A 16,789-nucleotide genomic window follows, 5' to 3' on the forward strand; every position below is an offset into this window, starting at 1 on the left:
ACTATCTCTGTTTCTCAGGAGGTCTACTAAAAATCGTGGTATTTCACGTACATGTAGATGCTGCTCATCGTGTGCAAATACAGCAGGATCTAGCCCTGTGTGTTCACTGGCAAGCTACCTTTCCAGCTCTTCCTACCCAATTTATTCCCTTTCCCCTCACACACAAAAATTAGAACTTTCCATTTCCTTTTTGCCTGGTACTCTTGTACGTATGGTGTAATTTGTCATAAAGAACCATATTGTTGTGAAATCTCATTGTAGAAATTTTGAAACCAAACTCCAGTGTTTAGGTAGACTCTGTGAACTTTCATAGCAATGAAATATGGCCATGAGCTCCACATAATCACAGTGCTTGGGTTTATCTAACACTGAAACAAGCCAGCAGTCAGAGAAATTCTACCAATATTCTTACTGCTGAGAAAGATTATTGTACTGGCAAATTGCTGCCAATTATCTTATTCTTGAGTTTCATTATAGGATTATCAGAACAATGAATGAATAAAAGCCAGTTAAATTAAAACCAAACCAGCTAGAATATATATTGATGACTGGCTACCACCTGACATTATTTATCAAACATGATTTGCTCTGTCATATTTGATGTAAATAATCAGGAATATAGAAATACTAGTTGTCAGGGTAAAGATTACTGACACCTCTGTAATATATGTAGACTATTAATTATAACTTCTTTCAACTCAGTTTAATTTTGATGGGGTCTGTGGTACTAGCCACATTAGTAAGCAGCACAGTATAGTAGAAGCAAATCTGGGTAGTGTAACAATGAAGCTGAGGACATGATGTCCACACTATCTGCACTCAAGTGTTTTTGCTTTGGGCTGGATTTGGTGCCCATTAGTGGGTGAAGTATACTATGTGCATGCATGAAGTACATCTCCCAGTTCAGCTTCAAGTTTGTACCTTCCCCAGCCTGTCATCAATATGAAGAAGCGAGTGTTCATTTTGCGTCTCCTAGGCAAATTTTCAGAGATTCCATATTGCACAGTGCACTTTTAACAGAAGCTGATGAAGTTCTGAGGTATCTGCAAATGTTCCCTTCACCCATTTGGAAAAGAAGAATACCGTTCACTTACTATATATATATATATTTATACACACATATATATATATACACACACACATTTACACTGCATGTAAACCTACAATGGCCAAATTAAAAGTTAATAATATAAACCAAATAATTTCTCACCCCTATTTCTGGAAGAAGTCCTAAGGTATTTTCAAACAATCATTCACCTAAAGCCAGACACATGAAAAAGTAAGCACCCAAAGGCATGCATTACCAACCTTTAGATACTTGGTCCCTACTTTGAAACTCTAATATTGAGTTCACCACTAAGACATTTATGAATGGATAAAAGCAACAAAGATACTCTGAATTGTGAGGTACAGTACTCATCCAAATTTTAGTTCCTGCACAAAGGTATGCTGATGTATGTTACATAATGACTGACTTAGTAGAACATATAAGCACAGTGTTATTAGGGATCAGAATATAGGTCCTCTATCAGCAGCCAAGAAATTAGGTTGCAGGGCTTTATTCCTTCCTGTTCTTTTTTTTTTTTTTCCTTCTTTCTGGCTTAGTAAACCTTTTTCATGCTTTGGCACTAAATATACTATGGCAATTAAAACTTTACTCATGGAGATGGAAGATAACAGAGAAAGAAGAGAGAGAAAGCAGAGGAAGTAACTGAACTGACAGTAAAATAAATGTAACATCACAGCCCTTAATACTGTGGTCCTGTGGTGCAAATTTGTTCAATAGCTTTTTGACATATTAGCTTTATTTATGGCTATGTTGAATTAATTATTGTTTGTCAATTGCATTCTGACTTTATGCCAAACCATATATAAAATTGCCATAAAAGCGCAAAATGCTTATAAGTTTCCTTCTGTATGCTATAGTTAATTTCACAGAAATTCAATCATGTGTTTGTGCCAGATTCAGATCAGATTTGCACTGCTGGGCATTCTGATGCTGCACAGATTCATTTCTAATGATCATGGAACCTTGGCCTCAGATATGATTCCAGAAAACTGTAACCACCAAATAAAGGAATTTCTTCTTGTAAATTCAAGAGCATGAACCTGTGTTGTGACTTCTGTGAACTCTGTTGATTTGCAGTAAGATCCTAAATAAAAAGCCTCCAGACAAAACTGGAAAGACATTACAAAAGAAATGCCATTGGGGTTACTTTCAAAACTTTAGATGCATAATCTAAAGATATTCAGGGCCTCAAAATATAACAATTATATCCTGTAGGTGTATGTCAACACTATCACTGGTCTTAGCTCACATGAATAAGTTTATAATAATATAGTTCCATGGAAGAGTACACAAATACCGTATAATCTATCTTCAACTTCTGAAAGTGATGTGATAAAATATTTTTGCATGACTTCAAAAAAGAAGGATAAATGCATATATAAATACTCTTTCAGTACATACACAAAAATATTAACAGATGTTTTAATATTATAAACTAAAGGTAATATGAAAACATTGGTAACATCAATAACTGTTTTAGTGTTACCTAAATCTGAAGTTATTTAAGCTCATAAACATAGCTGATATGTTTAACACATATCAACTGTTCATATGTTTGAACTACCAAAGAGTAATTAAAAGTAATGGTACTTAAGTTTATGTTCTTGGATTTCTAAATGCATGTAAATGCATATAAATGCCAACGAATACTCATTCTGCAGTCGTTGCATCCTAAACATCCATAACATAATCTATTTAATTAAATCAATGCAATCCAAAATAAGAGTTCTTAGCATTTTCATTCTGTCTTGGAATCATTTATGTGCTATTGAAACCTACAGTTGCAGGGAAAAACGTACTGGAAAATTGGCCAATTACAAAAATCTCTACCTAATTAGAATGATAGAAAAATCTATAGAAAGAAAAGTGTCTGGATAATGTGGCTATAGTGAGGTATCAGAAACTTCCATGAACTTTCAAAGAGCCTATGATGACAAATAAGCATGGGCTGTGTGCACTGGGACAAAATTAGCTCCAGACCTCTCTCTTGGATCTGTAAATTTTTTGAAAGAAGGACTGAAATATTTTCAGGTCTCGGGAACTGAGTATTTTACATTCTAACAGAGATCATCTTAAAGAGAATAAGTAAGCCATGGGGGTTTTTCAAATAAATGGATATATTTCTACTTAATTGTACAGTAAAAGTAATTCCCAAGCATTTTTGATACCTGTTGCTTTGTATCCTTTGGAAGGTGGGAGGTACACTTTTAATTTCTTGGAAGCTTTTCAATCTATTGGCAATTAATTTTGCCTATACGAATGAAACAGTCATTCAATGGATAATACTTTCTAACAAGAATTTCAGCAATTTTTCTTAACATGAGCAATATGTAAAAAATTTATGTAAACATGGAAAATATTAAAGTAGAGATGTGAAGATGTTATCAATAACAGGTCTTTTGAGCCTAAAATGAAAAACAACTCTTTTCTGTCATTTCTTCTGTAATAGATATATTACAAAATGTTCTAAGGCCTTTCCCCACCAATTTAAAACCAGGTTCTTTGTGTCCATGTGTCTTACTCAAAAATTTTGTTGTCCTTTTTTCAGCTACAGCATCCACATATACAAATAAAAATTACAAATTTAAGAAGCAAATTAAACACATGTAGACAGGTAGTAGAAGACAGTTTTTATGTGACTATTTTTTGAAAGAAAATACTTGTCATATTTTATTGAAAGAAAATACTTCTAATTAATAACACTACTTGAAAGATATGGGTGTGCAAATATACATAGATAAGAAGCAGGGATTAAAGGTAAAATTCCATGTGAGTTTAAGAACTTTTAATTCAAGTGTCTACGGAGAAATATCTTCAGGACCTCCATGTCTAAGCCTCCTTTATAATCAGTGGGGAAATGACTGATACAGCCAATGACTGATACAGTACTTAAAAACAATCTGTAGGTTGCCTGTTAGAAGATACTTGTCTTACCTTTTTTTGAGAGAAAGGAGAAAGGAAAAGAGAAGAAATACACACTTGTTTTTTATTGTGTTATTTAGTGCAAGATACCTTGTCTTAACACATACCAATTGCTTCAGTGATTGCAAATACATTCATTTCCTCACAGTCTTTTCTAGAATGCTCACTCTTAGAGGAATGAAGTCACCATGAATGTAAAGGGTGGATTGAAACATGGAAAAAGCACTCTATAAGCTTGTAAAAAACAGTATGGTTCAGACAGAACTGAAAGTTAAAAGTATCCCATCATCTGCCACTGTGTTGATTCTTTCACACACTGACAGGAGAACAACATGCACACAGAACCTGCTTTTCTGGCTAGTGGTATTGTGCCCAGAAATTCTGAAAATCAAGTTCTGAATACACTGTGGTGAAAAACTTAGATAATAAGAAACACATAATTCTTATCTACCTTATATCATCCTGTCTCAAGTAACCTTCCTCATCTAGAAAGTTAATGGAAGTAGAAGAAGAGAAAATAAATAGGTTTATAACATTCATTTCTAACTATCTTTTTTCCAAATAGTCTCTAATTCTTCATCCTTAATTCTGCTCATATATCATGTACACCTAGTTTTGACAGGGTGATTTTAATATGGATAAACTTTTGAAGGAATAATCTTTATTTTATTCTAAAATAACTTGCTGTTCCAAACAATCAGAAACATATTTTGGATCACTGAAAGAATCTGTTTCCTATTTATTGCTAATCTTCAGTTATAAAAAAATTACTAGGTTCGAGGACACCAAGTTTAATCTGTTGAAATGTAAATAATTCCCTAATATAATGACAAGAGAGGAGAAAAAGTCACATTCTTACATCTAAGCTGTTAAAAGAAAAAATCAGTCAGAAGAAAGTTAAGATCAAACTTTCATCTCAGGGGCACCTGCAAATTATTTGAAATGTCTAACTTTATATATTATATTATATATTATTATATGCTACATATTACACTATTATATACTATATGATTATATATTATATAAGATTATAATTTTGTATTAGAAGCATGGAACAGAATAATATATTTGTAGCTTAGATTTTATAATTAGACTGTTCTAGTTTATACTTTCATAAATTAAACAGCAAATTAACAATAAGGCACCTAGAATATCTTACATTTGAATTGCAGCAAGAAGCAGCTTGCAAGAAGGATTAGTACACCATCTTAGGTGTCTAAGTGCTGATATCTACCTGACTTAAGGAACTGCTTATTAACCTCTCCTTCCCAAAAGAGAGGGTTGAGCCAATAATCCTAAAAAAGAAATAATTTTTCATTCAACATAAAGCAAACATAGGCAAGAAGGCCAGGGGTAAAGAACAGTAAGACACTGGTAGTTCTGTTCAAGTGTTCTAAGCTTTCAGACAGGAATTTTTGCTCATGGGAAAATTCTGGTAGTTACAGTAGTGGGAAGAAATCTACAGTAACTTTACTGTCTACTCATCTAAGACTTGGAAAAGAGGAAAGTATTCACTGCAAACTAACAGGAGTCTTTTTGTGAAAAACAGAGGAAATAGTCAAAGTTTTGGAACAAATCCCAGCTAAAATTCATTAAATCCCTTTGCACATACATATAATGGCAAAGTCTATAATGGCTTCATAGAAATAGATTTTTTTTAAAATATGAGAGAAAAAGTTTAGGTTGAGGTGGAAACCAAAGTAAAGAATTTCTGTCTTTCAAGACAGAACTTGCATTGATAAATTTATTGATAAATTCAAGGAAACTGTTCCCACTAAGGTCTCAATAGTGCTTCAAATATGATAATTTCTTTAATATTAAAGTAATATAATCTTTAGACCATCACTTCTGAGATTATGAATTTATCTGAAATCTACTTGTAGATTTCAGTCACATGCTATAGCTACGATGAAACAAATATGCTTAAGAAGCCTACCTGAATTGTCATCACTGAAAAATCTTACTTTCATATTCTAAAGTTAGAATTTCAATATAAATGTAAAATAACATGCATATGGACAACTGTGGTAAACTCTGCTAGCCTCTCTCTTTCTCACCTGCAAACATGACTGCATCTTAAGCCTCATAGCAAGAGATTTTAAAAAGCAGACCTTTTCTTGATAATAGATGTGAATTACAACACTGGGAAAACCCAATTGTTTTAAGCAGATGAGAATCTCTGAACCATACACAGAAAAGTCAGGAGACCTTTGACAGGCTAGAACTGGTAATTTTCAGAACCAAATCAAAATAACCTTTAACAAATTACCTTTTCCACATGTGTGATATCTCTTATCCAACCAATACGGCACCTCATATCCAACCTCTTTTTTTTTCTTAATTGAAAATAAGAAATAGTTAACATCTTTCTTCTTTCTAATCCCATGCCCAGAGGGATAATTCAGTGATTTAAGGATGATAAATTACGTAAGTTCTGGAAACTAAATGTTTTTCTTTTAAAAATTTCAGAGCGACTTTTTTTTTTTAAAGTTATTCATCTTGTGTATGTATATTTAATTCAAACATTTTTAATTCAAACAGAATCCTGGATTTCACTCCAAGTATTCTTTGGAGAATGTAATTTAATAACCATGGACTGTTCAGCCTGTACTCCTACCACAGAACATCAATATACCAGTATTTTCATTTGCAAACCATGGGATAACATCATCTTTCAAATAGAGGTTCATGCAATGCCTATATTCACCAAATGAAATGGTTTTCATTGTTTCTGTCTTAGAGAAAAAAATATATTTGGTACCTACTCTGTTTATTAGTTTAAATTCAGCAGTTTCATAGATGTCTTTAAATTAAAAGTGCAAATCAAGCTTAATTATAAGACCAATTTTATGCTCATGAAAGATTTTGAGGATTTTGGGGAAGGGGAGAATTATATATATATATTGAATATACTGCAAGCTGAAGGCAATTTACTTCTTTGTGGCAGGAAAGAGGTAAGAGACTATATGATCATGTTATTAATCAGGATATCATTCTTGTGCACAAGTGAACTGAATTAATATTTCTAAAAAATGCCTTTCTTTCGGCATTAATTAAATTTTTGTTTCTCAATTTTGAAACTTGGATTTTCTTTTAGAATAGTTTTTTCTACACATGCAATACAACTAACACTAATTTGGGATTAGTTACATAATGATACTGCTCTTAAAGAACCTATGAATAGGTCACGCATGCATAGGTTAAGACATGAAAATTTAATTTTCTTTCTTTTGTTTATTTTTATTTAGTTTCATCTTACATTTTTACTGCAGTGTGTAGAGGTTCTATTTGGAACAGATCTTATATACAGACTAGTTACAGAAAGGAAACAGCAAGAGCTTCTTTTCATTACTGGATTGTTCTGCTCAACTGACATTATACAACCTGAGGCAAAGCAACCATATTCCTGAATTTGAGTCTGATTATGTGCCAGAGTAATTGTCTGAGTTTGCAGTTTCAGAACATTGTTTTCACTGACATTCTAACATTTTCAATTACTGTAGAATAGGAAATGAACTAAATTAAATTTCAGTTCATGATTCTCTTGAATTACTTGCCAGGTTTAAACTATTTATGTAAACTTAGATTATGCTAATTCAGATTCACTTTCCATGCACTTTCACTATCCCTTGAAAGAGTTAGGGTTAAAGAATGATAATAATACAGAACTTAAACTGAAAATTAGAACAATAACAGAATACTATGAATGCCAAACCACTGCATCATGTCTGAGAAATGTATTAGAAAATTTGTTTTCTTAAACTGAAGAGTAGATCTTAAGGCCAATGAAAAGAATATTTTAAAGCTACTAACTATGCTTTCTAAATATAGAAGATGAGAAATGCAAATTAAAATATTAAAACCTACATTTAAAAAAGTCCATCTATGCACAATCCTAAATCTGCAGAAGCTCTTGGAACGGAGCACAGCTCACAGGTCTGAACTACTCTAGAAGTAATAATAGCCATGTAGAAGTCTGTTTTCAGTGAAAGAAATGGTCATGGATTCAAAATACGAGGAAGTTACTATTAAGTTATGATTTGTGCCTACATAACATGCACTCTCAAAAAAGACAAATCCTTAGTGAGATTTTTTTCCAGCGCTCATTTCTATCTTAGCACAGAAATGCAGAAGAATATCTAATTTCACATCACAAGGAAATGTAGGATAAAATAAAAGACAAGTGTTGTGGAACTAACATGGAATTTAATTTTTAATCTATAGCAGTAAATCAGAGACAGGTCAGTGAAAGGCCTTCAGAAAGCTAAATCTAGCTGCAGAGCATACCACAAATTTCTAAATGGTTTTCAGACTTTATAAACTCTGTTCTGCATGTTTCTGAAACACAGAAGATTCTATTGTGAGGCAGAACATAGTACTAAGTGGCCCAGTGCAGCCGACCATGTTCCTACAGATAATGTCTGTCAGTATTTCTGGATGGACCCTTCCACTGACTCCTCACAATGTTTTTTAAGGTTTATTCTGCAGATAAGCGAAGCTTTTGCTTCTATTATTTACTGCATAGGACTGAGGGAGCATGAAATTGCCATAGAGTGCTAGATAAGCTGCTCCTAAAAAAAGTAGATGTTTGTATAAGGTCCAAAAGCAACTTCATGCTCAGACAGGCAACTGCCAGTGCAAGAGACCTTGTTAAAACCTGCAGGTCTGAGGAGAGCACAGAGAGCAATTCTACACAGTGGTAGAATTCCTTACACATCATAACACCAGGATACGTGGGTAGATGGCATCATGAATATAGTTGCCTATCAGCAGGTACCATGAGAAGAAATGAGTTTGAGATTTCAAGCTGATACTGTGAAGGGAAGAGTGTTTTCTTCTCAAATGTTTGGGAACTGAGAAAACTGTGAAATATACTATAGAGCTCAGTGATCTATGATCTGTGCATCCATATATGTATCATACAGTAGACAGCGTTAGGCAGTACTCAAAAAACATATACAGTACTCAAAAAACATACACAGAACATTTGTATATGTGATGTGTGCTAAAGTGTGCAGAGATTATTTTAGTGCAGAAAAGTACTAAGTGAGACTACTGAGTTCAAGGAATGAGGATTAAACAGAAGCAAGGAAGCATTCGTGACACAAGTCAGAGTAAGTTCAGTTCTCTGCATGATAAGTGAAAACAGCCACTGTTAAAGTTCCTCTTGTGTCAGGACTGATAGGGGAGTGGTTAGAGACAGCAGGGAGACTGCCTGTTTGTTATTCAGAAGCAGTACTGCATTTCTTCTTATTTAAAGTTGCAGTCTGTTACTTCTACCAGACAGCTGTGTTTTGCTTTTTCTGCCTGTCAGCGTGTGGCATCAATAAGATTTCGTTTTTATCTAAATGTCATTTTAACATTAAATGCTACTGACATGACAGCACAAAGCACTGTCATCTTTATACCAGAATGGCCAAATCTTCTAACTGAGCAATGAACAGGAAAAGTAGGTCCAGCTGTGGGAATTCCTACATCTACATCTCTTCCCCACAAACTAGAAGTGTCTCAAGGAGAAAAGTTCTAATCAGACAGAGGAAAAAAGATCCCCCAAATTATAAAACTGTAATTATGAAAGAATAAACTAACATTTTCTCAATGAAGAAAACCAATTGCTACATGAATCAGTTGTGGTTACAACATGCATAAACTTAAATTTTTACATGCAGATATCTACTAATGTCCTCTATTCTTAGGGAATTAAAGCCATCTTAAAAGTTCTTTTTGGTTTCTTGAATTTTACAAACACTTCCCATAATGGTTAAAAACTAAAAAAATTGTTGGAGACCCGGGCAAAGAAAAACTTTGCTATTTTTGCAAATTCTGTTTGAGAGGAGCAAGAAATAACATTAGGGAAAACTTATACAATTTTGGCTTCATTCTTAAGACTAAAATAATCCACTTTCTCATACTTAAAGCCTTTCCTATGTAATTGAAACAACATTTATGATGGAATAATCTATTGAAATCTGAGATCATTCTCAAGCAAAAAAATTTAGTCCCATGAAACTGCTGTCATCATTTCCTCAGCACTGAAATATAGATATTCACAGTTCCCTGTGACAACAGTAGAGATACTATAAGTGAACAGACACTTTCCATTATTCTTCCTAGCACATGCTAAGGAAGTGGCTTTATATAAACTTGTTTTACACAAAGCTGAAAAGTTTTCTTCTTTGTTCCTCTTGTCTTTCTTCTCCTCTGGTAGAGTCAGATTCATCTATTGCTCATATTACAGTTTCATTGACTCTTATTCATACTTACCCCACCAATCTTAGTTTAAAATATTCTTCATTTTTCTGAAGCAGTTTCCTTAAATAAAATCATTATAATCTTATTCTTTAGTCAAAATTTTTCTTAGTTTCCCAAAAGAGTTAAGTTGAGAAAGAGTACAGATGTTTTATGATCCTTTCTAGTAACTCTATCTATTGGGTTAAACCCATTTCCTTGAAACAATCTTGTAGCTGTAGATCATCAGATTTCATTTAGAACTTGAATCCTTTATAGATTTCCTTTTAATATCTGCTTATATTCTGATGTCTACAATTTATACAAACATCTCAGATTCTAAATTTATAGAATTTGGTTTTATTATGTCAGTAATGAGATTCTGTACAGAGATCAAAGTTTATCCTCATTTCTGTTCTCATGAATCATTAGCTTTTTCTTCTGCTGTATTTTTAAATTTAGCATTATCTTCAGAATTCACAATATCAAAAAAGGTGGAAAGGTAGTTGCACAGAAATGAAATAGTAAACATAATAGTCTTTTTAATAACCCATTGCAGTGCAATTTCTTAATTTCAATAGCATTAAGAGGAAGAAAAGTACTACAAAGACCAACAATTAAGGGCAGCAATTGATGATGCCCTGTGGGTAGCAAAAAGCCAGCAACCAGACAGGAAGTAACTCAAACTAATTTACCACTATATTTATTAGATCATCACTTCTCCTGTCTCTCTCTAACAATCTTATGTTATTCATTACTCAGTTTCATTCACTCATGTATATTTCTCATTTCCTTCAGTGAGACAATATTTTAGCACCCTTTTAATTTTTTCTTTGGTTTAGTGATTTTAAAGTATCTGCAATTATATTTCAATCTGAAAATTGAATATGAAACTGAAGAGTAATCTTTCAGGGAAGTTAATTCCAGCTGTAAACAACAGACTTTTTAATCCAAAAATATAATTATCACTTTATGTTTGATGTATTTACCAAATGGAAAATGGACACAATTGTTTAGTAACTGAATTGGAACTGTACCAAAAATTCCAAACCCATCAAATAATGAGTATAAATTTCGGGTATATCTAATCGTTAAGATATTACCAGATTAGACTCTTTCAGAAAAAGTATGTGAGTTGGCACTGCAACCAGTTTTCAGAACATTGTAAATTATAAAGAAAATTTTAAAAAATTATAAAAGCTGAAAAGTCCCACACTGAAGAGTTTGGAAATAACAGTTATAGTTGATAGAAATCACCTAGTGAGATGGTTACTATCTCAAAATTTATTATATTGAATTTAGCTCCCGAAAATACTGTAGTAATGTAAGGAATTAGACTGTATTTACAAATGGGGACATCTTATGTGAGAGAAAGTAAGAAGAAAAGTCATTATAGATAAGCTTTTCAACATGATCGGCTGCAAATTGATCATATATGATAAAATAAATTAGATACTTGGAAACAAAAAAAAAAGAAAAGTAAAATGTTATGAAGACATAGGAAACTGAATTTTGCTTCTCTACACAGTATTAAGATCACCATTAAAAGACTATGTCAAATTCTATCTACACTACACAGTGTGAAAATACTTGGAAGAACAGAAAACAGATTCAAAACCAATCAGTCAGGAAAAAAAGCCTTAAGACACAAATTATCATATCTTGCCTTACACAGAAAAATATGGCACAAGAGAGCAAATATTATTAGAATTGCAAAGTAAGTGCAACAAAATCAAGCTATTGGATGTAGAAATTAGGTAAAATTCCATCTTTAAATAATATGTTTCTCAACAGTAGGTGGAACTGATCACTGAAGTAGGATTTGAAAGGAACTGATTCAAGACCCTTGAAACCAGAACCCTTAAAATAAGATTATTTTCTAAACAGGTGTTTGGTTCCTTTTTTTTTCAAAGGAAAAATTCTATGGTTTCTCTAGGCAAAGCAGAGTAGATTTCCCTAGTGGTTCTTTTGTGGTTCTGTACGAAAAAAACTCTAAGGGTGCAATGATAAAATTTGAGATTTACCATGCACAGCAGAAAGACAGAAGGGGAAGTGAATGATTTCTGCTTATTCCACAGCTTGCTCCAGTCCAAAGGGAAATGAGCAGATCTACTAGAAAGAGCTATGATTACATTTCTGTACCACAGTATGTTGTGGTGCTCTGCTCTGCAGGATTCAACAGCAGCTCATGGAAAGTAATGTAAAAGGCAATAAATTCAAGGCAAAGGAAACTTGGACATTCCTTGAAACCTGCACAAAATATGTCTTTATGTGTGTTGGAATCAAACTATTTATCCACAAAGTTATTCCCCACTAAAGACTCATTGTTTTGCAGTAAAATTGATTCAATTAGTTGCATTAGTCTGTGGGACAAGTGTACTCACTTGTCAAAACTTGTTCACTCAGGTCTCCTTCCAGCATACTTCACATTGATCCTGACAAGCAGTCAGGACACATTAAGAGTGTACCCAGGTACAGTATTCTTTTATTCTCATTTTTTCTTTCTTTTCCTTTTCCTCTTTTATTTTTTTTTTAATATCTGACTGCAGGCATTGAATTTTCCATTTTGAAAATTAGCTGTCTATATGTTTGCTGCTACAATGTAATACTAATATATTCAACCCACATGTCACAATTCACTATTCACTCCTCTTCAAACCCCACTGCTAAGTCTTAAAAATAATCATGCTAAATTTAAAAAGTTACAATTTTGCTTTTAGCAACATTCTTAAATTACTAACACCTATGTAGTCATGTAGACAAGTGAAGCTCAGTCTCTTAACCACAGATGAAACTATCTTCAACATTCCATGATGAATCACTAGAGCTAAGAAATAAACATTTCCCCACAAAGTAATCAATGAGACCATATTTATTAACTACTTACTTGTGTAGGTCAGCTGAAATCCTTGGTCAGTATCAGATCCATTGGTATTAAATTCTATCCACATATGGTTAGAGGTGCTATTAAGGGTAACTCCCATCATGTCATTTTTGGTGAAGGTTCCCAGAGAGCGTGAAGAACTGTCTTTTCCATCATACACCTTGAAGAAACAACAGTATGAAACTGGGCATCAAATTTAAATATTTGAAAAACTTTAGTTTACCAGTATACAAAATTTCCAAAGTTAGCTATGTATTGCCAATAGTTTCCCCCAAAACTTAATGTTTCTGTTTTGTGAAGTACACACCCCTTGGTTATACAGTTCGGTGAAAACTAAAGTATTCTGTCTCCCTTGAGGTGTTTTAGAGTCTTTTTCCTTTACAGTTTTGAGAGCTCATCTTGAAAGAAATTAATATTTATATACAACTTTATCTTCTGAGGTTTCATAAACTCAAATTGTTTTTCATGATTATGCACAAAGGCCAACAGAAGTATAAGTTCTGAAATCACCATTGAAAGTAAACCCTTACAGCCTACTCTGTTCCCTCCTGTCTGGATATATCAACAGCAGAGCTGAGGTATTACAGTCAATCTGTCACCTTTTATTTCAGATTCTAAGCCTGCAGCAATTTTTGGGTTACTATAGGTTTTAACAAGGAAAGAGAGGTCTTCAAAAAGATATGTGAGTCTATTTACAAACTAATGTGGAGATGTCCTTATTTAACATGTCATTTTATTGAAAACTCTCAATGGAGTACAAAATCAACAATATCAACAATATTTGTGCTTTTTGAAATTCTAGACTGAATAAGAATGCCCTTTTAAATAGTCACAAACACAGGACAAGTATAAACTATTGGCTTGGAGGTTAAAATTTTTTTTGCTTATTGCAAAACCTTGAAAGCCACAAAGTGAGAAAATAACCTTCTCTGCTTTTGTTTTGGTTTGGTTTGGTTTTTTTTTCCTCAAGATGAACTTAAAAAGTTAATTTCTTTAAATTAAATAAATTGCCTGTACTTTCTCATGGAAAAAATAAGCAAGATGAAATGTGTAAATATACACCATACATGAAGCATCATGTCAATGCTTATACAAAAGCAAGTAACGAATTTGGATAGCTGGTTTCTGATATGAAAGATAATTTGCCCTTATCTCATATGTCCTAGAGTGACTACAGACAACTACTGCAAAAGTTACAATTACAGTAAATATTTCAAGCTCTGGTCTTCATCTCTCCACTTGCAGACCTTGCAGTACAGTGAGGATTTATACTGATTCCAACCAGAGGCAGAAAATTATCCATTTAACAGTATAAATTGTTACATTTGAGTCACAGACACTTCTTCCTATTTGAATGCCCAGTTAGATCTATTAATGAAATTTAGAAAGGCATATTTTAAGAGGACAGATCATTGCAACATTTGTAGGTAACGACCAACAATTAAAAGCAGTTCTATTTTCTCTGTGGAGAAAATACTGGCATGCCATCAATATAGATACATGTCTTGAAAGTACCATGTTCCTCTCAAGTGTCAACATTAACAAAATAAAATAAAAAAACAACATGTAAAAGATTTTTTAAGACAAAAGTATACATTTATTTTAATAAACATACATAGATATAAGTAATTAATTTCTCCAAAATAAGCTTTTGAAAAATAATATATTGTGCTAACCATTGATAGAACAATAGATCCTTATTACTAAGGCAAAGTTTGTCTTATATCACATAGAGGGGATGTATCAGAAGATACAATCAATTTTATTCAATACTCATACATGCAGTAACACATATTTAATGTCTACCTCTTGGAAGAAATACGACTTTAAGCTGTGCTAAAAGTATCTGAAAAATTACTTTCAAGATTCTAACCATTGTTGTGGGACAGAACTACAGATCACTTTCATGGACTGATTACGCTTTAGTTGTCAGAGCTGGAAATCTATTGTACAAAGTAAATAAGCATTTGTTCCCCATAAGACTTATTTCCACAGATACATTATACTTTATTCATGAGATAATACTTTGAATGGAATGTTCTATTAATTGTAATTAATTAAAAATGCTACCTATTTTTAAAAAGTGTTTTTTCTTCTATAAAACAAAACAAAACCGCCATGTAAATACTACAATTGTGCCTTAGACATCTTGTTCCAACAGTATTCTGCCTCTCTGACTGTTACAGACACTCTTTCCACCTGAGGATTAATAAATTAAATAATAATATCTCTCAAGATTAATCCATACACAAATAAATCAGTGTTTTATTAAATTAAAATTAGATAAGAGACATTGTGTGAAAGCAGCCTGCCACAATCTGTACCTGTACCTGCCAAAACCTGCCACAATTTGTACCTGTGACACTTGTCCAGCTGTTGTTAATGTTACAGACATAAGTAGGTACATATCTACTCTAATAACTGAAACAGTGTTAATGAACAAATACAAGCACTGAATCTCCCTTGTTTATACTGAAAAGTTGTTTGAACCAACCCTAGAAAAGAAGCAACTTTTTACCTGACAATTCTTTGCCATGCTAATTATTGTGGGCCAAGGATCATTTCCAACAGATAGCTTGTGTGCAACCTTTGTGTCATGTCATATGTGATTGACTCTAGACGCAGAGAATACATTTAATAAACTAGTCTAGACATTATCATTATTTATTCATATTTAGTGTGCATGTTAAGTCATTTGGGAGAATACATTTGAAATATAATTCACATGCTGCAATTGTATGCTCTGTCATGAAGAAAAGAAGGTCTATTTGGCCAAATGGATGAATGATGGAATATTACCTTCTGGTTTTCCTCTCACCTCTAACAAATTCACTGTGATTGCATTTAAAGATTTCAGCGTAAGTAGCCACTTCAAAGAATTATGAAACTTCAAGTGGCAGTTAAAACAGGGAGTTCAGGAGGATGAAGTGTTAGCAAGTGAGGAAGATAAGCTTCAAAATAAAGAGATAATCCAAGTACTCAGTTTTGCCATATGCCCTTCAAAATGGTGAGACTGTTTCTATTACTTTACAGGAATTCAAATTTCTCTCCCGCTAATTCAAGTTCAAATTTTGTCAGAGCTATAGAACACTTTGCCCACAAATTACAGTCATTAACCTGCATGCATTCTTTTTGAAAGTGATAGTTTTGACCCTTCCTCCTGCACTAGTCTTATTGTTGCCAGAAATAATCTTGCAAATTATATGCTATACCATGTGTACTTCAGCCTCAATATCCAGACTCAATATTCCCACTTGAATACCAAGCTGAATATATACAGCTGCAGGTAGTTTATATTTTCAAAGCAAGTAAATAGTGACACAGTAGGAGTCCAGTCACTGCAACTTGATTGTCTACACAATATTTATTGTCAGTACATCTGGAACACATTTAATGTGGACTTACTAACACCCTCACAAATCTTCCCCTAGAAGGCATTAGTGTAGGAGCTGCATAGGCCAGGGACTGAGAGACAGTTTGAATGAGTCACCTCGTTGTATAAGATTAAAGAGATTTGACTACATTACAGATGTAGTCAAACTGCAGAAACTGGTCTCGGGGACAGCAGGGAATGATCACAGCATTGTTTGGAGCACTAGGATAAATTTAGCCAGAGCATTCAGAGTTGCCCCATTTCACCTAAATGTTTGTGAGGAATAAAAGGGAAGTATTTGCTTTACTAGCTG

The 16,789-nt window shown here is 33.2% G+C and overlaps 1 protein-coding gene across 5 annotated transcripts in view; it reads right to left on the reverse strand.

Annotated features, from left to right (window-relative positions):
* CSMD1 (CUB and Sushi multiple domains 1) overlaps positions 1–16,789 on the reverse strand; it is a 1,077,494-nt gene that overhangs the window by 200,883 nt on the left and 859,822 nt on the right. For all 5 annotated transcript variants that reach the window (XM_051778075.1, XM_051778073.1, XM_051778072.1 and 2 more), the window contains one exon: positions 13,107–13,263. In XM_051778075.1, coding sequence (XP_051634035.1) covers positions 13,107–13,263 — 157 coding nt within the window. The remainder of the gene's footprint in view (positions 1–13,106; positions 13,264–16,789) is intronic.

The sequence above is a fragment of the Manacus candei genome, unplaced genomic scaffold (genome assembly GCF_025592945.1).
Source record: "Manacus candei isolate 608988 ecotype Guabito, Panama unplaced genomic scaffold, ASM2559294v1 h1tg000011l, whole genome shotgun sequence".
Classification (NCBI taxonomy): domain Eukaryota; kingdom Metazoa; phylum Chordata; class Aves; order Passeriformes; family Pipridae; genus Manacus; species Manacus candei.